This window comes from Anolis carolinensis, chromosome 3, assembly GCF_035594765.1.
Source record: "Anolis carolinensis isolate JA03-04 chromosome 3, rAnoCar3.1.pri, whole genome shotgun sequence".
Taxonomy (NCBI): Eukaryota; Metazoa; Chordata; class Lepidosauria; order Squamata; family Dactyloidae; genus Anolis; species Anolis carolinensis.
The window spans coordinates 6,633,587-6,658,585 of record NC_085843.1 but is presented as its reverse complement, the minus strand read 5'-3'; the positions used below and the strand labels follow the sequence as shown (position 1 = coordinate 6,658,585).

Below are 24,999 nucleotides of genomic sequence, written 5' to 3'. Positions count from 1 at the left end.
AAGGTTGACCTAAGTCTGAAATGACTTGAAGGCACACAACAACAATCCTAATTTTTTACTATTTCATCCTAGTCTGGCCCCCCAACAGTCTGAGGGGCTGTGAATCGGCCCTCCACTTAAAAAGTTTGAGGACCCCTGCAGTTGATCTTCATATTGATGCAGTCTCATCTTCAAGGACTGCCCTACATTGAATGTGTTACAGTAGTCTAAGCAGGAGGTTACCAGTGTATCAACTATTGAGGCCAGGCTGTCATCGATGGACCAGTTAACACTAAGATTAAGCCTACTTTGGCCTCCAGAGATAGGGATGGATCTAAAAGTTATCCAGATATTCCTTCATGGAATACGTGCACAGAACTCCCAAATACAATAGCCTTACCTTAAGTACTCTTGGAAAAGTCCTCTAGGAAACAGGTCAGGCTTACTTTGATCTGTGACCCATTTATTTGTCTTTTGAGGAGTTCACAGTATCCTTAGAACTCCAGGACCACATTTCAAACGAGTTGATTTTCTTCTTACCAGCTTTCTTCACTGCCCTACTTTCACAACCATATATAGATTGGAAATACAATGGCATGGACAATTCCTATTGTGGCTTTGAGGACACCATAGCAAAAAGGTGATGTCTTGAGTGAAAATTTGGGGTATTGTCACCTAACATTCTCATCACACTAAACAATTATAGTGGGTGCTTGATATCTGCTGGGGCTTAGTTCCTAGACCCACCATGAGTTTCAAGACCTGTGGATACACAAGCACCATTCTATACAACAGTGCAATATAAGGATGTTCCTTATATAAAATGGGATTTCAAAATGCGGCCAGAATCGAGGGTCCCCTCAAGAAGCTGGAAGCCAGAGAAGGTTAAATTGCCTCTGTGTCTGTCTCTGTCTCTATGTTCATATGGCATTGAAAGTTTGCCTTGTATGTGTACATTGTGATCTGCCCTTCGGGGTGAGAAGGAAGGGCGGAATATAAATACTCTAAATAGATAGATAGATAGATAGATAGATAGATAGATAGATAGATAGATAGATAGATAGATAGATAGATAAAATAGGTAGCTAGGATGCAGAATTTCTTTACTTGCATCTTTGCCTGGCTCTTGCCAACACAGGACGGCAGCTCCTGACTGGGACAGGTTGGGAGAACAAGTGCCCTGTCCCAGTCAGAATGGACTTTGACTCTTCTTTTGTTTATAGTGACATTCTTTGGCTCTTGGAGACCAGCAGCCAAACTCAGACCTGTTGCCAGGAGAGCATATTGAACCGACACGAGACTCGGTTTTGAAACCAAGGAAATTGTTGCCAGCACAGAGCAAAAACTTAGTCTTCCACATGTTGCCAAGCTGTGCAACTACAAACCTATGCATGCTTCAATGTTGTACAGGAGGGCCAACAAATCCCACATTCATGTTCATATATGTATATTGCAGATTAAGTGCCACCAAATCCCGATAAGATTGCAGTTTGACATCACTTTACCTGCCTTGGCTCAATGCTGTGGAATCCTAGAATTGTGTAGTTCGGTGGGGTACAAGCACTCTTTGCAGAGAAAGTGAAAAACTTGCAAAACTACAATATATAATGAAATGAAGAACCTCATTGGGAAAGAGGATAATGCCCAGTAAGGTAGAAAGAAACAGGAAAAGAGGGCAACCATACCATATTTCCCCAAAAACAAGACCGGATCATATATTAATTTTCCCTCCAAAAGCCGCATTAGGGCTTATTTTCAGGGGATGAAATGTTTTCTCCGCGCTAGAGTGCAACAGCTTCCTAGGTTGAGTTTATCCTGTTAATGTGGGATTTGTGTATTGGTAGTGTTTAAATGAAATTTGTGTCTTGTCTGTATTGCATACTGATTGCATCATCCAGAGCAGGGGTCCCCAAACTAAGGCCCGGGGGCTGGATGCGGCCCATCGAAGCCATTTATCCGGCCCCCACGGCACAAGGGCAGAAGGGGGTTGGGCTAAATGACCCAAGAGGTCTCTTCTTCTCTTACAACCCATTATTATTATTATTATTATTATTATTATTATTATTATTAGAAACGCAACAAGATGAGTCCACAGCAGACACTCTGCTGGCTGTTGAATTGGATCACACATTGGACCCTTCCCAAGTGTCTAGGACTGAGTGATGTATCGGCGAATAATGCATGCAGATCCCAGTAAAGTGGCCTTCTGCAGCTGGCAGATGGTAATTCTGTCAGCGCCGATTGTGTTTAAGTGCAGGCCAAGGTCTTTAGGCACTGCACCCAGTGTGCCGGTCACCACTGGAACCACCTTGACTGGCTTGTGACAGAGTCTTTGTAGTTCAATCTTTAAATCCTCATATCGTGCCAGCTTTTCCAGTTGTTTCTCCTCAATCCTGCTGTCACCTGGGATTGCAACATCGACAATCTATACTTTGTTTTTTAACACGATTGTGAAGTCAGGAGTATTCTGTTCCAAAACCCTGTATTATTATTATTATTATTATTATTATTATTATTATTATTATTATTATTATTATCATTATTAACATTGAGGCTGGGTGGACATCTGTCAGGGATGCTTTGCTTGTGCTTTCGGTGCACAAAGGCAGAAAGGGATTGGACTCAATAGCCCAAGGGGTCTCTTCCAACCCTCTTTTATTATTATTATTATTATTGACACAACGACGTTGTATGACACAGCAAACAAGATAGATATGCTGGATTTCGTATCACAAAATCACAAGTCGAACACGTCCCAAGTATCTAGGACTGTGTGATGTATTTTCGGATGATGTGGGCAGATCCCAGCAGGGTGGCTTTTTGCAGTTGGCAGATCGTAATTTTGTCAATGCCTATTGTTTCCAAATGCCGGCTGAGATCTTTTGGCACGGCACCCAGTGTGCCCATCACCACCGGGACCACCTGCACTGGTTTCTGCCAGAGTCTTTGCAGTTCAATCTTGAGGTCCTGATAGCGGCTGAGTTTTTCCTGTTGTTTTTCGTCAATGCGACTGTCACCTGGGATGGCGACATCAATGATCCAAACCTTGTTCTTTTCCACAACTGTGATGTCTGGTGTGTTGTGTTCCAGAACTTTGTCAGTCTGGATTCGGAAGTCCCACAGTATCTTTGCGTGCTCATTTTCCAATACTTTTGCAGGTTTGTGATCCCACCAGTTCTTTGCTGCTGGCAGGTGGTACTTGAGGCATAAGTTCCAATGAATCATTTGGGCCACATAGTTGTGCCTCTGTTTGTAGTCTGTCTGTGCAATTTTCTTACAGCAGCTGAGGATATGATCAATGGTTTCATCGGTTTCCTTGCACAGTCTGCATTTTGGGTCATCAGCTGATTTTTCGATCTTGGCCTGAATTGCCTTTGTCCTGATGTCTTGCTCCTGGGCTGCAAGGATCAGGCCTTCTGTCTCCTTCTTCAGGGTCCCATTCGTGAGCCAGAGCCAGGTCTTCTCCTTATCAGCTTTTCCTTCAATTTTGTCAAGGAACTTTCCATGCAATGTTTTGTTGTGCCAGTTGTCAGCTCTAGTTTGTAGTGTGGTTTTCTTGTACTGGTTTTTTGTCTGCTGTGCTTTGAGGAGTTTCTGATTTTTGACTTCAATCAAAGCAGATTCTTCACTTTGCTTTCCATCTTCTGCCAGGGCATGTTCTTCTTCTTTGACTGCTTGTTTGACTTGTAAGAGTCCTCTGCCCCCTGATCTTCTAGGCAGATAGATATTATTATTATTATTATTATTATTATTATTATTATTATTATTATTATTATTATTATTATTAACATTGAGGTTGGGTGGCCATCTGTCAGGGATGCTTTGCTTGTGCTTTTGGTGCACAAAGGCAGAAGGGGATTGGACTCAATGGCCCAAAGGGTCTTTTCCAACCCTCTTTTTATTATTATTATTGTTATTGTTATTATTATTAATTATTATTATTGCTCAGTGGCCAATTATAGTTCGGCCCTCCAATGGTCCGAAGGATCGTGAACTGGCCCCCTGTTTAAAAAGTTTGGGGACCCCTGATCCAGAGTGTAACATAGTCTGGAAAGAGTTAATTACTAAGAAGCTGTGATGTCCTTGATGTGTGGCTGGAACTGGGGAGTGTCCAGACACAAGTGTTTGTGCATCGCTGATTGCATCAGATCTGTTCTGTTCTGAGTTGAGTCGAGTGCTGTCTGCTGAGAAGTCAAGCCCTGTGTCCATTGTCTTCAAGTCTGTTTGTCTTGATTACTGCTTTCAGTAAAACTTGTATATAGTTTTACCATCGTCTCTGATGTCTCTTTGTGCTGCGTTCCTGACTCCATCCAACTGCTTCTGTGCTGCGTAAATTACTCTGACATATCCACCTGCAATGTGATCTTCCACTTTTCTCACCACCTTCTACCTTACCAAGAATGATTTTAATTTCTAATGAGGCACCTTATGATATGGCCAAAGCACGACAGCCTTACTTAGGTAATCTTGGCTTCTAGACCTGATTTGCTTTAGGACTGATTGATTTGTCTTAGCCTTAACTTGAAGACATGCCTGGAATATAATAGAGTGATGTGGCAAAGGTGTTGGCCACCATGGAGGTGTTTCCTCATCCGAACGATCAACTATGCATTTATTTTTAGCCGGTTCGTTTGCGATTATGTACATGGATCTCTACTCAGAGGTGAAATGTTCAGTGATGACATATGATGACTAAGAACACATTAAGTCTTTGCTCTGGTTTTGTGACTCACCTTCGGCAATACAGGAATAACAAGCATTGGTATCAAGTACCGTGTCGGAAGCTCACTTTGCTGAATTAATCTTCCAGGCTGAATGTTTAGATTTTAATTTTTCATGACCACCTCATAAGTGCTGCAAACGCAAGCGCAAATCTGTGCTTTCTGTCCTCTTCGTTGAAGTTTGCTATTGAAATTTACAAACATTTTCAATTGTGCAAGACTTGGGCTGTTAACGTTTGGTGAGGCACCAGCCTTCTTTGACAGAGAAGACCAAAGACCTTGCAAAACTACAGCTCCCATCATTCTGTATCACTGATCCATAGATGTAAAGTGTTTATGGTGTCTGGATAAGTGACCCTCAACCTGTAAGGAACAAATATTTCCAAAAAACTTTCCATTCGCAAGGCTTCCATTCGTTAGAAATGATTTGAAGGCACTCAATGGGTGCATCTGCACTGTAGAATTAATGCAGTTTGACACAACTTTAATTGCAATGGCTCAATGCTATGAAATCATGGAAGTTGTAGTTTTACAAGGTATTTAACCTTCTCTGCCAAAGAGTGCTGGTTGCCTCACCAAACTACAACTCCAAGGGACTTCCATAGCATTGAGATACGGCGATTAAAGTGGTGTCAAACTGCATTAATTCTACAGCGTAGATGCAGACAAGAGCAATGAAAGAGGAGGAAGAAACCTTGCTCCATCTTCACTCTGAAGTTCCTTTAGAAATCTACCGTATATACTCAAGTATAAGCTGAAATTTCTGGTAAATTTCAGAAATAAAAACAGATACCAATAAAATTGCATTAATTGAGGCATCAGTAGGTTAAATGTTTTTGAATATTTACATAAAGCTCAAATTTAAGATAAGACTGTCCAACTCCGATCAAATCATTATTCTCATCTTCTTCAATGTAAATGTGCTTATGTATCCTTTTAGTAATACAGTAGAGTCTCACTTATCCAACACTCGCTTATCCAACGTTCTGGATTATCCAACGCATTTTTGGAGTCAATGTTTTCAATATATCGTGATATTTTGGTGCTAAATTCATAAATACAGTAATTACTACATAGCATTACTGCATATTGAACTACTTTTTCTGCCCAATTTGTTGTCTAACATGATGTTTTGGTGCTTCATTTGTAAAATCATAACCTAATTTGATGTTTACTAGGCTTTTCCTTAATGCCTCCTTATTATCCAACATATTCGCTTATCCAACATTCTGCCGGCCCATTTATGTTGGATAAGTGAGACTCTACTGTAATAGAGTAAAATAATACATGTAATAATAAATAGAGTAAAATAATAAATGCAATAATAATAATAATAATAAGATCAGAGTGAAATAATAAATGTATTATTAATAATAATAAAAATAGAGTAAAATAAATGTAATAGTAGCAACAATAATAGAGAAAAATATTAAATGTAATAATACCAATAATAATAAGAAAAATAATAAATATACCATATATTCTCGAGTATAAGCTGACCCAAATATAAGCCAACCAGGACCCTCACCCAAGTATAATCCGAGGGAGGCTTTTTCAGTCTTAAAAAAAGGGCTGAAAAACTAGGCTTATACTTGAGTATATACAGTAATTATTTTTATGTTTCTCCTGGCAGATCTTCTCCCCACTGTTGCTTTTTACTACATATTTTATTAACAACTAGCTGTGCCCGGCCACGCGTTGCTGTGGCAAAGTATGGTGGTATATATTACAGTAGAATCTCACTTATCCAACATTCACTTATCCAATGTTCTGGATTATCCAACACAGTCTGCCTTTTAGTAGTAAATGTTTTGTAGTCAGTGTTTTAAATTCATTGTGATATTTTGGTGGTAAATTTGTAATACAGTAATTACTACATAGTATTACAGTGCATGGAACTACTTTTTCTGTCAAATTTGTTGTATAACATGATGTTTTAATGCTTAATTTGTATAATCATTACCTAATTTGATGTTTAATCGGCTTTTCCTGAATCCCTTCTTGTTATCCAACATATTCACTTATCCAACATTCTGCCGGCCTGTTAATGTTGGATAAGTGAGACTGTACTGTATATTTATTATCTTATTTTATCTGCTTAGAACTGGATTATATGAGGCCCCTTCTACACGGGTGTATAAAATGCACACTGAAGTGGATTATATGGCAGTCAAAATAATCAAGTTCAAAGCAGATAATATAAGATTATAAATGGGTTATATAGCTGTCTGAAAGGGCCTTGAGTCTACAATGCCATATAATCAAATTAAAATCAGATAATCTGTATTTTATAGGCAGTGTGGAAGAGGCCTAAGTAAGGCCTAATTCTGCCTGTCCTCTGGGCTGAGTGGGTTGCTAGGAGACCAAGTGGGCGGAGCTTAGCCTTCTAACTGGCAGCAATTGGATAAAAACAATTATTCTTCTCCCTCTAATTAGGACTTTATTTTTCTTTTCTTTTTGTTGTATGAACGTAGAGGCATGGATGAGGGGTTGTGCTGCCAAGTTTAGTGTTTCTGGGATGTGTAGTTTTGTTGTTTTGTCCTAGGCCGAAATTTCATTACCCTTTTATATATATAGACAAGGGGGGCATCTACACTGCAGAATGAATGTGGTTTGATATCACTTTCAAGTGCAATGCTATGAAATCATGAGAGTTGTAGATTGATTAGGCACCAGTACTTTAGGGCAGAGAAGACTAAAGACCTTCGAAAACTACAATTCCCATGATCCATAGCGCCTAAAATACTGTCAAACGGCATTAACTCCGCAGTGTAGATGCACCTGAAATTTGTTTCCCGATCTCCAAGGGATTTCTTTGCCTTGGTGTGCTTTATTTGGAAACGGAGTGATAACAAGTTTGCTTTAAGGGTGGTTATTTTCCTTTGGAGGCACCTTGAGCTTTTAAATGTTTCTCATGAACAGGTGGATGAAGGCGGTGAGTCATAGTTTTACATTGTTCTGTGTGATAAAGGAGAGAAAACACACACAGAGGGGAAAAGTCCTCCTCTGTGTACATAACACAACCCTTTTGTGTTTGACTAGAAGGAGGAACCCAAGCCATGTGGTTTTGGCAAACCTGAGTAACAGATGAGAGAAGAGAGATTGGAAGATACACCAAAGCATTTTTCATTTTGCATCTATACCAGGCATGGGCAAACTTTGGCCCTCCAGGAGTTTTGGACTGCAACTCCCACAATTCCTAACAGCCAGTAGCCCCGCTCACTGCCCACCTAGTCGGTCATAAATAGCGGTGAGTAGATAAATAGGTACTGCTTAAGCAGAGAGGTATGTGAGCGCCCAACCTTCAGCCCAGCTCACTGCCCACCTAGCAGATCGTAAATAGCGGTGAGTAGATAAATAGGTACTGCTTAAGCGGAGAGGTATGTGAGCGCCCAACCTTCAGCCCAGCTCACTGCCCACCTAGCAGATCGTAAATAGCGGTGAGTAGATAAATAGGTACTGCTTAAGCGGAGAGGTATGTGAGCGCCCAACCTTCAGCCCAGCTCACTGCCCACCTAGCAGATCGTAAATAGCGGTGAGTAGATAAATAGGTACTGCTTAAGCAGAGAGGTATGTGAGCGCCCAACCTTTAACCCAGCTCACTGCCCACCTAGCAGATCGTAAATAGCGGTGAGTAGATAAATAGGTACTGCTTAAGCAGAGAGGTGAGCGCCCAACCTTTAGCCCAGCTCACTGCCCACCTAGCAGATCGTAAATAGCGGTGAGTAGATAAATAGGTACTGCTTAAGCAGAGAGGTATGTGGGCGCCCAACCTTTAGCCCTGCTCACTGCCCACCTAGCAGACCGTAAATAGCGGTGAGTAGATAAATAGGTACTGCTTAAGCGGAGAGGTATGTGAGCGCCCAACCTTTAGCCCTGCTCACTGCCCACCTAGCAGATAGTAAATAGCGGTGAGTAGATAAATAGGTACTGCTTAAGCAGAGAGGTATGTGAGTGCCCAACCTTTAGCCCAGCTCACTGCCCACCTAGCAGATCGTAAATATCGGTGAGTAGATAAATAGGTACTGATTAAGCAGAGAGGTATGTGAGCGCCCAACCTTTAGCCCAGCTCACTGCCCACCTAGCAGATCGTAAATAGCGGTGAGTAGATAAATAGGTACTGCTTAAGCGGAGAGGTATGTGAGCGCCCAACCTTTAGCCCAGCTCACTGCCCACCTAGCAGATCGTAAATAGCGGTGAGTAGATAAATAGGTACTGCTTAAGCAGAGAGGTGAGCGCCCAACCTTTAGCCCTGCTCACTGCCCACCTAGCAGATCGTAAATAGCGGTGAGTAGATAAATAGGTACTGCTTAAGCAGAGAGGTATGTGAGCGCCCAACCTTTAGCCCTGCTCACTGCCCACCTAGCAGATCGTAAATAGCGGTGAGTAGATAAATAGGTACTGCTTAAGCGGAGAGGTATGTGAGCGCCCAACCTTTAGCCCTGCTCACTGCCCACCTAGCAGATCGTAAATAGCGGTGAGTAGATAAATAGGTACTGCTTAAGCGGAGAGGTATGTGAGCGCCCAACCTTTAGCCCAGCTCACTGCCCACCTAGCAGATCGTAAATAGCGGTGAGTAGATAAATAGGTACTGCTTAAGCGGAGAGGTATGTGAGCGCCCAACCTAAAGCCCAGCTCACTGCCCACCTAGCAGATCGTAAATATCGGTGAGTAGATAAATAGGTACTGCTTAAGCAGAGAGGTGAGCGCCCAACCTTTAGCCCAGCTCACTGCCCACCTAGCAGATAGTAAATAGCGGTGAGTAGATAAATAGGTACTGCTTAAGCAGAGAGGTATGTGAGTGCCCAACCTTTAGCCCAGCTCACTGCCCACCTAGCAGATCGTAAATATCGGTGAGTAGATAAATAGGTACTGCTTAAGCAGAGAGGTATGTGAGCGCCCAACCTTCAGCCCAGCTCACTGCCCACCTAGCAGATCGTAAATAGCGGTGAGTAGATAAATAGGTACTGCTTAAGCAGAGAGGTATGTGAGCGCCCAACCTTTAGCCCAGCTCACTGCCCACCTAGCAGATCGTAAATAGCGGTGAGTAGATAAATAGGTACTGCTTAAGCAGAGAGGTGAGCGCCCAACCTTTAGCCCAGCTCACTGCCCACCTAGCAGATAGTAAATAGCGGTGAGTAGATAAATAGGTACTGCTTAAGCAGAGAGGTATGTGAGCGCCCAACCTTTAGCCCAGCTCACTGCCCACCTAGCAGATCGTAAATAGCGGTGAGTAGATAAATAGGTACTGCTTAAGCGGAGAGGTATGTGAGCGCCCAACCTTTAGCCCAGCTCACTGCCCACCTAGCAGATCGTAAATAGCGGTGAGTAGATAAATAGGTACTGCTTAAGCAGAGAGGTGAGCGCCCAACCTTTAGCCCTGCTCACTGCCCACCTAGCAGATCGTAAATAGCGGTGAGTAGATAAATAGGTACAGCTTAAGCAGAGAGGTATGTGAGCGCCCAACCTTTAGCCCAGCTCACTGCCCACCTAGCAGATCGTAAATAGCGGTGAGTAGATAAATAGGTACTGCTTAAGCACAGAGGTGAACGCCCAACCTTTAGCCCTGCTCACTGCCCACCTAGCAGATCGTAAATAGCGGTGAGTAGATAAATAGGTACTGCTTAAGCAGAGAGGTATGTGAGCGCCCAACATTAGCCCTGCTCACTGCCCACCTAGCAGATCGTAAATAGCAGTGAGTAGATAAATAGGTACTGCTTAAGCGGAGAGGTATGTGAGCGCCCAACCTTTAGCCCTGTTCACTGCCCACCTAGCAGATCGTAAATAGCGGCGAGTAGATAAATAGGTACTGCTTAAGCAGAGAGGTATGTGAGCGCCCAACCTTTAGCCCTGCTCACTGCCCACCTAGCAGATCGTAAATAGCGGTGAGTAGATAAATAGGTACTGATTAAGCAGAGAGGTATGTGAGCGCCCAACCTTTAGCCCAGCTCACTGCCCACCTAGCAGATCGTAAATAGCGGTGAGTAGATAAATAGGTACTGCTTAAGCAGAGAGGTATGTGAGCGCCCAACCTTTAGCCCTGCTCACTGCCCACCTAGCAGATCGTAAATAGCGGTGAGTAGATAAATAGGTACTGCTTAAGCGGAGAGGTATGTGAGCGCCCAACCTTTAGCCCTGCTCACTGCCCACCTAGCAGATCGTAAATAGCGGTGAGTAGATAAATAGGTACTGCTTAAGCGGAGAGGTATGTGAGCGCCCAACCTTTAGCCCAGCTCACTGCCCACCTAGCAGATCGTAAATAGCGGTGAGTAGATAAATAGGTACTGCTTAAGCAGAGAGGTATGTGAGCGCCCAACCTTTAGCCCTGCTCACTGCCCACCTAGCAGATCGTAAATAGCGGTGAGTAGATAAATAGGTACTGATTAAGCAGAGAGGTATGTGAGCGCCCAACCTTTAGCCCAGCTCACTGCCCACCTAGCAGATCGTAAATAGCGGTGAGTAGATAAATAGGTACTGCTTAAGCGGAGAGGTATGTGAGCGCCCAACCTTTAGCCCAGCTCACTGCCCACCTAGCAGATCGTAAATAGCGGTGAGTAGATAAATAGGTACTGCTTAAGCAGAGAGGTGAGCGCCCAACCTTTAGCCCTGCTCACTGCCCACCTAGCAGATCGTAAATAGCGGTGAGTAGATAAATAGGTACTGCTTAAGCAGAGAGGTATGTGAGCGCCCAACCTTTAGCCCTGCTCACTGCCCACCTAGCAGATCGTAAATAGCGGTGAGTAGATAAATAGGTACTGCTTAAGCGGAGAGGTATGTGAGCGCCCAACCTTTAGCCCTGCTCACTGCCCACCTAGCAGATCGTAAATAGCGGTGAGTAGATAAATAGGTACTGCTTAAGCAGAGGGGTATGTGAGCGCCCAACTTTTAGCCCAGCTCACTGCCCACCTAGCAGATCGTAAATAGCGGTGAGTAGATAAATAGGTACTGCTTAAGCAGAGAGGTGAGCGCCCAACCTTTAGCCCTGCTCACTGCCCACCTAGCAGATCGTAAATAGCGGTGAGTAGATAAATAGGTACTGCTTAAGCGGAGAGGTATGTGAGCGCCCAACCTTTAGCCCTGCTCACTGCCCACCTAGCAGATCGTAAATAGCGGTGAGTAGATAAATAGGTACTGCTTAAGCGGAGAGGTATGTGAGCGCCCAACCTTTAGCCCAGCTCACTGCCCACCTAGCAGATCGTAAATAGCGGTGAGTAGATAAATAGGGACTGCTTAAGCAGAGAGGTGAGCGCCCAACCTTTAGCCCTGCTCACTGCCCACCTAGCAGATCATAAATAGCGGTGAGTAGATAAATAGGTACAGCTTAAGCAGAGAGGTATGTGAGCGCCCAACCTTTAGCCCAGCTCACTGCCCACCTAGCAGATCGTAAATAGCGGTGAGTAGATAAATAGGTACTGCTTAAGCAGAGAGGTATGTGGGCGCCCAACCTTTAGCCCTGCTCACTGCCCACCTAGCAGATCGTAAATAGCGGTGAGTAGATAAATAGGTACTGCTTAAGCAGAGAGGTATGTGAGCGCCCAACATTAGCCCTGCTCACTGCCCACCTAGCAGATCGTAAATAGCAGTGAGTAGATAAATAGGTACTGCTTAAGCGGAGAGGTATGTGAGCGCCCAACCTTTAGCCCTGCTCACTGCCCACCTAGCAGATCGTAAATAGCGGTGAGTAGATAAATAGGTACTGCTTAAGCGGAGAGGTATGTGAGCGCCCAACCTTTAGCCCAGCTCACTGCCCACCTAGCAGATCGTAAATAGCGGTGAGTAGATAAATAGGTACTGCTTAAGCAGAGAGGTATGTGAGCGCCCAACCTTTAGCCCTGCTCACTGCCCACCTAGCAGATCGTAAATAGCGGTGAGTAGATAAATAGGTACTGATTAAGCAGAGAGGTATGTGAGCGCCCAACCTTTAGCCCAGCTCACTGCCCACCTAGCAGATCGTAAATAGCGGTGAGTAGATAAATTGGTACTGCTTAAGCAGAGAGGTATGTGAGCGCCCAACCTTTAGCCCTGCTCACTGCCCACCTAGCAGATCGTAAATAGCGGTGAGTAGATAAATAGGTACTGCTTAAGCGGAGAGGTATGTGAGCGCCCAACCTTTAGCCCTGCTCACTGCCCACCTAGCAGATCGTAAATAGCGGTGAGTAGATAAATAGGTACTGCTTAAGCGGAGAGGTATGTGAGCGCCCAACCTTTAGCCCAGCTCACTGCCCACCTAGCAGATCGTAAATAGCGGTGAGTAGATAAATAGGTACTGCTTAAGCAGAGAGGTATGTGAGCGCCCAACCTTTAGCCCTGCTCACTGCCCACCTAGCAGATCGTAAATAGCGGTGAGTAGATAAATAGGTACTGATTAAGCAGAGAGGTATGTGAGCGCCCAACCTTTAGCCCAGCTCACTGCCCACCTAGCAGATCGTAAATAGCGGTGAGTAGATAAATAGGTACTGCTTAAGCGGAGAGGTATGTGAGCGCCCAACCTTTAGCCCAGCTCACTGCCCACCTAGCAGATCGTAAATAGCGGTGAGTAGATAAATAGGTACTGCTTAAGCGGAGAGGTATGTGAGCGCCCAACCTTTAGCCCTGCTCACTGCCCACCTAGCAGATCGTAAATAGCGGTGAGTAGATAAATAGGTACTGATTAAGCGGGAAGGTATTTTAATGGCACCATAAAGGAAATACCAGAAAAATGTCTGCAATTAAAAAAAGGAGGAAGTCTGTGAACAGGGCTCTGCATCCTGGAGGATGAAGCGATAGAGCCTCATCCCTGTGGCCAGAATCATTCACAGCCTTCAGTACGCCGAAGATGGGAAATGCCTATATACCTTTATTCATTTATTTAATTATTTACCTTATTTATGTTCCCTCCTCCGTATGACGTCCCCTCACATCTTGATACATGGCCCTCATCATGTCTCCTCTCAGCCTTCTCTCTTGCAGGCTAAACATGCCCAGCTCTTTAAGCCGCTCCTCATAGGGCTTGTTCTCCAGACCCTTAATCATTTGAGTCACTCTCCTCTGGACACTTTCCAGCTTGTCAACATCTTACTTCAATTGCAGTGCCCATAACTGGACACAGTGTGATTCCAGTTGTGGTCTGACCAAGGCAGAATTACACAACCAAAACATATGCTACACCATTGACTCTGAATGCATCTGCGCTGTACAATTAATTCACTTCGACACCAGTTTAACGGCCACTATGGTTCGGAGATTCAATTCATGCACAAAACTATTTAAAACATTGCGTAAAATTGCCTTCAGGCTGCGGGTGTCAAGAGTTTGTGAAACATACCTTGAATTTCATGTTTAGACTTGGGTCTCATCTCAGAGATGTTTCGTATATATATATATGCAAATGCAGGGATTCCAAAATCTCAGATCTGGAATCCATGCATTACAGGTAAAGGATATTCAACCCTTTCCTGTTATCTAAAAGTCCTTTCCTGCACCAAAAATAGCAAAAGTAAGGCAAAAAAAAAATTCCCCTTCCTTTCCCTTTTATATCTTCTGCACTTTCGGATGAGCTGCGTGACCCCTTCCATCTCTTTTTTCCTGCTCTCCAGATTTGCAATGCACGTTCCTTTCTTCCCTTTGTGAAGGGAAGCAAGGAGTGCTTTTCGGGGCTGGAAATGGAAGGCTAATGACAACGGGAGGCTTATTTTCTGTGAACACGGATGGTGCAGAAAGGAGCCCTTGGAGTGCTTTGCACAATTGATTCTTTATAAAGGAAATCTGGTTCTGAGACTGCATATTCACAATTATGTGAAAAGCACAGATGTCTATTACAGGCAATATACATGAAATACAAAACATGTATGGTCTAGGTGCAATCTGCTAGTGAGTCACGTCTGCGTTACACAATGTATATATTCCACCAAACTTTTGTATAACACGCCATGCAAGTAAACTCAAAAATTGTGATGTCTCAGGCACCTTTGGCCCCTGACCCCGCAGCCATTGCTGATCGAACTGAAGAGGACTTGGGTTTTTTCCCAAGTGAACAAGATTCTACTCTTTTCCAGATGCCTCCTGTTGACATTTCTGTGCCAAAGCCAATTAAGGATGCCCTTGAGACGGTGCCGGCTCTCCCTGGATCTCCGGAGAATTTACTGTTTGATAGAAGGGCTTTCCTGAAAACAGACCGCTCTCAAAGGCAAAGTTTAAGAAGAAGTGTCAGATTAGCAGAGTAAGGCGATTGTGGCTAAACCCAGTTCTCTTGGGAAGAATTAGGGAGGCAGGCACCTGGCGTGATGTTTTTGGCGGCTCAGTTCTCTTGGGAAGTATTGGGGAGTCAAGCACCTGCTTTGGGGGAGCTATGAATTTCCTTAAAAGTTCTGTGCTGAGAATCTTCTGTGCGGTGTCAACTTAACTTCTGGTTGGGAAGCATCGTCGTATCTTGTTCCTGATTTCCAAGCAGCCAGACGATGCGCTTACTCTGGAGTAGACCGGGTGTTGGTTTACCTTCTTGCCAAGTTGGGATTGCGTTTCAGCTCCTGAACATCTAGTTTTGCCTTGCCCTGCAGTCCGGATTTGGACATCTATTTTAAAAGACTTCTCTTGCTCCTTGTTCCTTTCCCCACTCAAAACTCAGATGGAGTTTGAGTGTGTTTCGGTTTCTGGATTTTGAACTCTAATACTGGATATAAGACTTTATGTTATTGGACTAAAATTGATCTTTTCTGGAAGGTCAATTGCTACTTCTACTTTACTGCTTATTTCCATTTGGAACTTTATTTGCTTTAATAAAGATATTATATTGTTATTGGCTTCTGTGTTGGTTCCCAGTGTTCGCGCCGCCCGGGAGTGTTACAAAAATCTCTAAATTCATAAAGAATCTGTGCTGGTACGGCTGTACCAGAAGCTCCAACTTTATTTTCTTTCTGCTAATGTTTGCAGTCATAGGGAAGGCCGCCTGTTCATCATCATTAAGTTTGGTTCTGCCCCTTGTTCAGGGCTCTGGGAGGGAAGGAGCCATTTTTAAGTCTCACTTAGGAAGCTAAGCTATAGGATGTAGACCAGCTCGTCCCGTAGAAAAGCTTCATATCTCAAGAACATCCGGGGATAATGAACATCCAAGAAAATAGAAACAGAAATGTGACAGCTCTAAGCTGCGTGAGCACTGGAAACCAACGCGGAGGCCAATAAACAATCTAATATCTTTATTAAGGCAATAAAAGAATCAAACAAAAATAAGCAGAATATATAGTCCAGCAATAGTCCTTTTAGGAAAGGTCAAACATAGTCCAGTAATATAAAGTTTAATGTCCAGTATTAGAGTTCAAGTTTTAAAATCCAATAACCGAAACACACTCAAACTTCCAAGCAGTTTGAGTGGGGAATAAAGCAAGGTCTTTCACAAGAGTTCCAGGTTCAATGTCCAAGGCAGGGATAACAAGGCAAGGCAAGGAAGCAAGGCAAAGTTGGTAGTGGTGGAACTGAAACGCAGTCCAGTCTTGACAGGGAGACGAGACGCAACGCCTGGTCTACTCAAGAGTAGCGCGCCGCAGGAACTAGAGTCGATGTTAACTTTCCAACTGACACATTGACACCGCGATGGCTAGCCTGTGCCCAGAATTTTTATGGGACTTCAAAAACTTCCCCAAACCAGGTGCTTGAGTTCACATTTTCCCAAGGGAAATGGACTGCAGACAACAACTTTGCCAGATGCAACCCTCCCTAAAAACTCCCAAGGGAATCGGTTTAATTAGCGTCCTCTCTCTCCGCTAATCTCGCGTTTCGTCTCCGAGTCTCCTTCTCAGAGCAGAATGTTTTGAGAAACAATTTCCTATCAAAAGGAACACTTTCCGGGGAACCAGGCTTGTTTCAAGGGCTTTTGTAATTAGCTTGGGACCCAAACTGTCAACAGGGAACATCTGCAAGGGAACAGAATCTTGCTGAGTTGGAAAAAAAACCCATATCCTCTTCAGTCTGATCTATAATGGCTGCGGGGTCATGACTCGAGGGTCTCTGAGACATCACAAGAAATTCCAGGGGAAAAGTCTCAAAAGCTCTGGCTGAGAGCTCACAGCCTCTCAGCCTCACAGCTCCTGAGGGAAACAGCCCTAAAGTTTCCAAAGAAACCTCGGAGAGAGAACAGCATTACAGATTCTCAGAACCCCAGCTGAAACATCTGCAAGCCTTGGTTGGTAGGTCCACTCGATGCCCAGACGCATTTGGAATCGGTAGTGGGTTCCACATCAGCTAGGCCCGTATGATAGACAGCCTGGGAGAGGTTAGAAGGGGGTTTTCTTCTTACAGAGAAAGTACAGTTATCCAAAGCCAATTGCCCGTCCCCTGGGGACAAGATTGAAAAACCAACAGTTTATTAAGGAAACTGTTATTAAGTGTTATTTGACTCCTTGAAGATTTATTATTTGTTCAACAATAAAGACTTTGTTATTTCATTAAAGACACAAAAGACCATCTCTTTCAGGAAAATCCTCAAGAACCTCTCTTTGAGGCGCCCTGGCTTCCCGCTGGGCATAAAGTATACGTCCTATACAAAGACAATAGTTACAGGCGCAGCGCGTGACAGAACAGAATCATATCGGAATACATCAATCTTTGTATATCACAACATAAGAGTAAACACCGAAGTCTCTAAATTCACATTGGATTTACACCGGATTTACACTTATAAAAGTAAACAAATGAGTCTCTGAATTCACATTGGATTCACAACGGATTTAAACTGAAAGGTCTCATAGAAGTACTCAGTCCTATGGACGTCTTTTTATAGTGTCCCAACTTCTATAGTGGTGTAGTCCACAATACATAAACCATAAAAGAAATTCAATACAATGTGAATATTGTGCGTATAGCAAGATAGTAGATATAGTTTATAGCAGAACAGGTTACTGCCATAGATCAATGCCATAGAATCTTGAGAGTTGGGTTGCTGAGCTTTATGATCTCACAGTCTCTGAGGATGCCTGCCATAGGTTACTGGATTCACTAAAAGAGAAAGACGGTTTATAATGAAGTGACTTAATATGAACCCAAGGAAAAGAAGAAAGAAAGTTACACAGCCTGGGCTGTGGCGCAGGCTGGAGAGCAGCTGCAATCAATCACTGCAATGAATCACTCTGACCAGGAGGTCATGAGTTCGAGGCCCGTCGGAGCCTATGTTTGTCTTGTCTTTGTTCTATGTTAAAAGGCATTGAATGTTTGCCCTATATGTATATAATGTGATCTGCCCTGAGTCCCCTTCGGGGTGAGAAAGGCGGAATATAAATGCTGTAAATAAATAAATAAATATATATATTTTAATTTTTTAAAAATCTTTATATATTTTTAATTTTTAATTTTATATATATATATATATATATATATATATATATATATATTCTTCTCTCTCTCTCCTTCCCCCCCCCCCACTATCCTTTTCATCCCTCTTCTTTTATATAAATTTATATGTTCTCACACTTTCACTGTACACCTTAGTTAAAACTTTAATAAAAATCTATTTTTTTTAAAAAAAAGAAAAGAAGAAAAGATACAAAATAAACAGACTAAAATAAACCTTGGACTACATTCACCAGAATCCTCTTCTTTGCCCAGTTGGGAGTTCTGGGTATTGCAGTCCTAAAAAGAACACATTTCCATGCACTGAGCAGTACTGATGGGGAAATTGCAACTTAAACAAAATCAAAAACTTCTCCGCCATACATGTTATGTTAGTAGGGAATCGTGATTTCCTCTGGGCCAGATATAACAGTCATGTCTGGATCTGCGGTGCCAGCTGCTATCCATCAAAAGTAATTAATCAAGAAGTTATTGGCGTGACTCCAGGAAGACTTTTTAATTAATTAAGAAAGAAATTAAGCCAGCAAGCGCAACGATTCCTATTAAAACCTGTCATCATAATCAAGACAGTTATGAAAGGCCATGCGCTTGCATGTAAGCCGAGAGGTTGCCAAAGGTCTGATCAGAGCAGATTAGAGTGGTACTGTTGCTTCCCACAATCTAGGCATTGCATCCCTATTGATGCAGCCTAGAATTGTGTTGGCCTTTTTCGCTGCCGCATCACAAAGTTGCCTCATGTTCAGCTTGTGGTCTACTGAAACTCCTAGATCCCTTTCGCATGGACTGTTTTCAAGTCAGGTATCACCCATTCTACACCTGTAGTATGAGTGCAGTTTTGTACCACTATAACTTCCATGGCACATAGCTATATAATCATGGGAGTTGTAGTTTGGTGTGGCACCAGTACTCTTTGGCTTAAAACAGTGGTTCTCAACTTTCCCTTAATATAGTTCCTTATGTTGTGGTATATATGGTACATTTATTATTTTTCTCTATTATTTATTTATTTATTTATTTTCAAATATTTCTATCCCGCCCTTCTCACCCGAAGGGACTCAGGGCGGCGTACAATTGGCAACAATTCGATGCCGATACATCATTAAAAAAAACAACATATAAAAATATATTACAACCAATTAAATACAGTATAAAATATAAAACATAAAACATATGCTTAAAATCTGTTCATCCAATATCCTCCAACTTTATCCATATAACAATCTGGGTCGTCTTTATCATTTATTCGTTAAAAGCCTGTCAACCATTGCATTTTCTCCAGAAACAAATGGAAGAGGAAAGAGAAGGCCAACTGTGGTATTGGTATTGTTGAATTTATTATTTTACTCTATTAATTATTATTGGCCCGGGGCTGTGGCGCAGACGGTAGAGCAAGTCATTGCAATTAACTGCAATGGATCACTGACCAGGAGGTCATAAGTTCGAGGCCCGCTCGGAGCTATGTTGTTGTTTGTCTTTGTTCTATGTTAAAAGGCATTGAATGTTTGCCTAATATGTGTAATGTGATCCGCCCTGAGTCCCCTTCGGGGTGAGAAGGGCGGAATATAAATGCTGTAAATAAATAAATAAATAAACAAATTACAGTAGAGTCTCACTTATCCAACATTCTGGATTATCCAACACATTTTTGTTGTCAATGTTTTCAATGCATTGTGACATTTTGGTGCTAAATTCATAAATACAGTAATTACTACATAGTATTAGTATGTAATAAACTACTTTTTCTGTCAAATTTGTTGTATAGCATGATGTTTTTGTGCTTAATTTGTAAAATCATAACCTAATTTGACATTTAATAGGCTTTTCCTTAATCTCTCCTTATTATCCAACGTTCTGCCGGCCCGTTTATGTTGGATAAGTGAGACTCTACTATATTACATTTATTATTTTACTCTATTATTATTAATATTGTTAAATTTATTATTTTACCCTATTAATTATTATTATTACATTTATTATTTTACTGTATTATTGTTGTTACTATTTTTATTATTAATAATACATTTATTATTTTACTCTGTTATTATTAAAAGGATACATGGAAGAAAATGAGAATAATTATTTACATGGAAGAAGATGAGAATAATGGTTTAACCAGAGTTAGACAGTCTTATCTTAAATTAGAGCTTGATGTAAATATTCAATAACATTTAACCTACCGATGCCTCAATTAATGTTAATTTTTTGGTATTTATTTTTACTTCTGAAATTTCCCACCCATGGCTTATACTTGAGTGAATGATTTCTCAGTTTTCTTGCAGTAAACTTAGATGCCTCCGCTTATATTTGGGGCGGCTTATATTCGAGTATATACGGTATGTTCTATGCTTGGGAAGGAAATGCCCAGATTGATAAGAATTAGACCAAACACTGTTTCTTGCCAGTCTTTCTTGAAGTCTTTCTGAATTTGAATTCAGGCTAAAATTAATTCCCATCCTCTGCTATCAGGGGCGGTTCAACCATTAGGCAAGCTAGGCTGAGGCGCCGTCCTCTGGGGGGCGCTGTTGAGGCATCTCCACCCAGGCGCAGCCTGTTCTGGCCTTTGCCCTTGAAGCCAGGTCTCCGGGCTGACTGGCCATGTTCCAGAAGCATTCTCTCCTGACGTTTCACCCACATCTATGGCAGGCATCCTCAGAGGTTCTGAGGTCTGTTGGAAACTACCGGTAAACAAGTGGGGTTTATATATCTGTGGAAAGTCCAGGGTGGGAGAAAGAGCTCTTGTCTGTTTGAGGCTGGTGTGAATGTTGCAATTGGCCAGCTTGATTAGCATTTAATGGCCTTGCAGATTCAAAGCCTGGCTGCTTCCTCCCTGGGGGTATCCTTGTCAGAGTATTTTGCAGCGCAGCAGTAGATGGATGGAAGTAGTGGAACGCAGAACAAAGTGACACCAGAGACGATGGTAAAACTATATACAGGTTTTACTGTAAGCAGTAATAATCAAGACAAACAGACTTGCAGACAATAGACGAACACAGGACTTGACTCTCACTTTAGGCAGACAGCACTCGACTCAACTCAGAACAGAACTGATGCAATCAGCAATGCACACACACTTGTGTCTGGACACTCCCTGGTTCCAGCCACACATCAAGGTCATCTTAATCTTAATTAACTCTTTCCAGACTATAGTACACTCTGGATGATGCAATCAGTATGCAATACAGACAAGACACAAATTTTATTTAAACACTATCAATACACAAATCCCACATTAACAATCCTTGGTTGGGAGGTGTTAGCTGGCCCTGATTGTTTCCTGTCTGGATGTCCCCTGTTTTCAGAGTGTTGTTCTTTATATAGACTTTTCCTTAATCCCTCCTTATTATCCAACATTTTCATTTATCCAACGCTTTTATTTTTTAGTGATTGGTTTTGGGTGGGGGAAGGCGCCAAAATTCAGTTCGCCTACACTTGAAATTTACCTTGGGCCAGCCCTGTCTGCTATGGGCAGGTGGCATTGCTTGTCTTGCTGTTGGAGACTTTCTTTGCAACTCCAGCTGCCAGGATGGGACCTTTGGTATGCAAAGCATGCGCTGCATCCTTGTTTCCTTGCAAAAACGCCTTGTGCTTCTTTCTGTCTCCTACTGATGCGCTTCTGTCCTTCCAGAGGTCGGCTGGAAGGAAGGATGTTCTCCTCGGCAAAGCCCTACGAGAACCAGCGTTACCATGCCTTGAAGAAGGACTGCCAGCGGAGGAAAGTGCTCTTCGAGGACCCCTTGTTCCCCGCCAACGACGACTCGCTCTTCTACAAGTCGCGGATTCAAGGGATCCAGTGGAAGCGACCCAAGGTGAGATAGACAGACAGATAGATAGATGGATAGATAGGAGCACATGGGTTGCCAATAAAGTGATCTCACTTTTATTTTAAGGGTTTTGGAAACAAACTTGGAAACATGTCTCCATCTCAGCAGTTCCAAATGTGTGTATTGGACTCTAAACCCTATCATCCCCAGTAGGTTGTCTAGCACCACAATTCAAGACGGTATTGACAAGCAGGAACAAGTTCCTTCATATATCTATACACATAATAAAAGTGAAAATATGTACCGTATATACCCGAGTATAAGCCAACCCGAATATAAGCCAAGGCACCTAATTTTATCACAAAAAAACTGGAAAAACATTGACTCCAGTAATAATAATAATAATAATAATAATAATAATAATAGTAATAATAATAATAAAACTTTATTTATACCCCGCCACCATCTCCCCGTGGGGACTCGGGGCGGCTCACATGGGGCATAGCCCTATCAGTATAATTTACAAAAACAACAGTGTAAATACATTGCACAATATACAAAAGATAAAACACAATAAGGCAATAAAACAAGAGTTAATACAACAGTAATAATATCAATCAAACACCAAGTACAGTTCATTCGACTTCATAGATGGGGGAACTGCAGCAGCAATATAAAAATAGCATCATCAGATTAAAATACCCAAATAAAAGGGACCTATTAAAAATTCAGGATAGAATTATAATAAACAACAGGATGCCAGTCATGGCTAAATGGACCCCCAAACTATTTGAGCTTTTATAGATAAATCTGAATGTAACAGCACTTCAGGTTCTTTAATAGTGGCTGGTTCTTACGTAACAACTGATTTTCTTATTGATTAGTAACTGGTTCTTACCCAAACACAGCAGTGAGTGGTTACTCTTCTACCAATCATTTACACTGAGGTAGCAATTCTAAAGGAAACTGTCAGATGGAATAGTTTTGTAGAATTAAGGATTCCTTTTTAGTCTGATTGAAGAAATGACAAGTAGCAATGAAGATAGTAATCTTATCACCTAAGATTGATAAATGTAACAAAATAATGAGTAGTCACAATATTTAATTTAGTACCTACAAAAAAGTTAATATAAGCCAAGACACCAATAAAATTACATTAACTGAGGCATCAGTAGTTTAAATGTTTTTGAATCTTTATATCAAACTGTAATTTAAGATAAGACTGTCCAACTCTGATTAAATCATTATTCTCATCTTCTTCAATGTAAATGTGCTTATGTATCCTTTTAATAATAATAGAGTGAAATAATAAATGAAATAATAATAATAATAATAGATGCAGTAAAATAATAAATGTAATAATAAATAGAGCAAAATAATAAATGTATTAATAATAATAAAAATAGAGTAAAATAAATGTAAAAGTACAGCAGAGTCTCATTTATCCAACACTCGCTTATCCAACATTCTGGATTATCCAACGCATTTTTGTAGTCAATGTTTTCAATACATAGTGATATTTTGGTGCTAAATTCGTAAATACAGTCATTACTACATAACATTATTGCATATTGAACTACTTTTCCTGTGAAATTTATTGTAAAACATGATGTTTTGGTGCTTAATTTGTAAAATCATAGTCTAATTTGATGTGCAATAGTCTTTTCTTTAATCCCTCCTTATTATCCAAGATATTTGCTTATCCAAGGTTCTGCTGGACCGTTTAGCTTGGATAAGTGAGCTTTGTTCCAAAATCAATGGATATCAACATCTGTGGATTTTGAAGTTCCAATGGTGTAATAATAAAAAACATGTCTTTTATATACAGTAGAGTCTCACTTATCCAAGCCTCGCTTATCCAAGCTTCTTTAGTCAATGTTTTCAATATATCATGATATTTTGGTGCTAAATTCGTAAATACAGTAATTACAACATAACATTACTGTGTATTGAACTACTTTTTCTGTCAAATGTGTTGTATAACATGACGTTTTGGTGCTTAATTTGTAAAATCATAACCTAATTTGATGTTTAATAGGCTTTTCCTTAATCCCTCTTATTATCCAAGATATTCGCTTATCCAAGCTTCTGCCGGCCCATTTAGCTTGGATAAGTGAGACTCTACTGTATAAGCAATGGCAAAACCAAGGTTTTGATTTTGGATTTTAAGAATTTACATTTCTAATTTATGGATGGTAGAATTGGTAGATACAGATGGATGGCCATCTCGCCAAAGGATCTGAATGTGTTCCTTTTAATCCCCGAATCACAGCTCTTTCCGAGGAACTGCATAAATGTGCATTTCTGAGAAAATCCTCTTTCTTGGATTGCGGTTTTGTCCAGAGAGAAAGCACTTGATTCTCGAAAGCGAACAAAAAGGCAATTGTCTGATTTGACCAGGCAAGGCAGGAGGGGGAAATACGAGTGTTTTTTTTATAAACATCTGTTTTGAATGAAGGGTCTTAGTTTTTCCTTACAGCTGTTGAGCCTGTATTGCCTTCTTACAAATTCATTTGAAGAGGTTGTTGTTGTTGTAATTATTATTATTATTATTATTATTATTATTATTATTTAATTATAACACAGCAAACAAGATAGATATGCTGGATTTCGTATCACAAAATCACAAGTCGAACACTTCCCAAGTGTCTAGGACTGTGTGATGTATTATTATTATTATTATTATTATTATTATTATTATTATTATTATTATGGGAGGTACAGTCCAATCAATTGAGTGGATGATGGGAGGTACAGTCCAATCAATTGAATGAATGATGGGAGATATAGTCTAATCAATTGAATGGATGATGGGAGGTGCAGTACAATCAATTGAATGAATGATGGGAGATACAGTCTAATCAATTGAGTGGATGATGGGAGGTACAGTCCAATCAATTGAATGGTAATGGGAGGTGCAGTCCAATCAATTGAATGGTAATGGGAGGTGCAGTCCAATCAATTGAATGGTAATGGGAGGTACAGTCCAATCAATTGAATGGTAATGGGAGGTGCAGTCCAATCAATTGAATGAATGATGGGAGGTACAGTCCAATCAATTGAGTGGATGATGGGAGGTGCAGTCCAATCAATTGAATGAATGATGGGAGGTACAGTCCAATCAATTGAATGAATGATGGGAGGTGCAGTCCAATCAATTGAATGAATGATGGGAGGTGCAGTCCAATCAATTGAATGAATGATGGGAGGTGCAGTCCAAT

General features: G+C 41.5%; 1 protein-coding gene across 1 annotated transcript in view; it reads left to right on the top strand.

Moving 5' to 3' along the window:
* The window catches only part of capn5 (calpain 5), a 121,698-nt gene that overhangs the window by 19,008 nt on the left and 77,691 nt on the right, over positions 1-24,999 (top strand). Inside the window, exon 2 of the mRNA XM_062974454.1 lies at positions 21,643-21,823. Coding sequence (XP_062830524.1) covers positions 21,662-21,823 — 162 coding nt within the window. The 5' untranslated portion in view covers positions 21,643-21,661. The remainder of the gene's footprint in view (positions 1-21,642; positions 21,824-24,999) is intronic.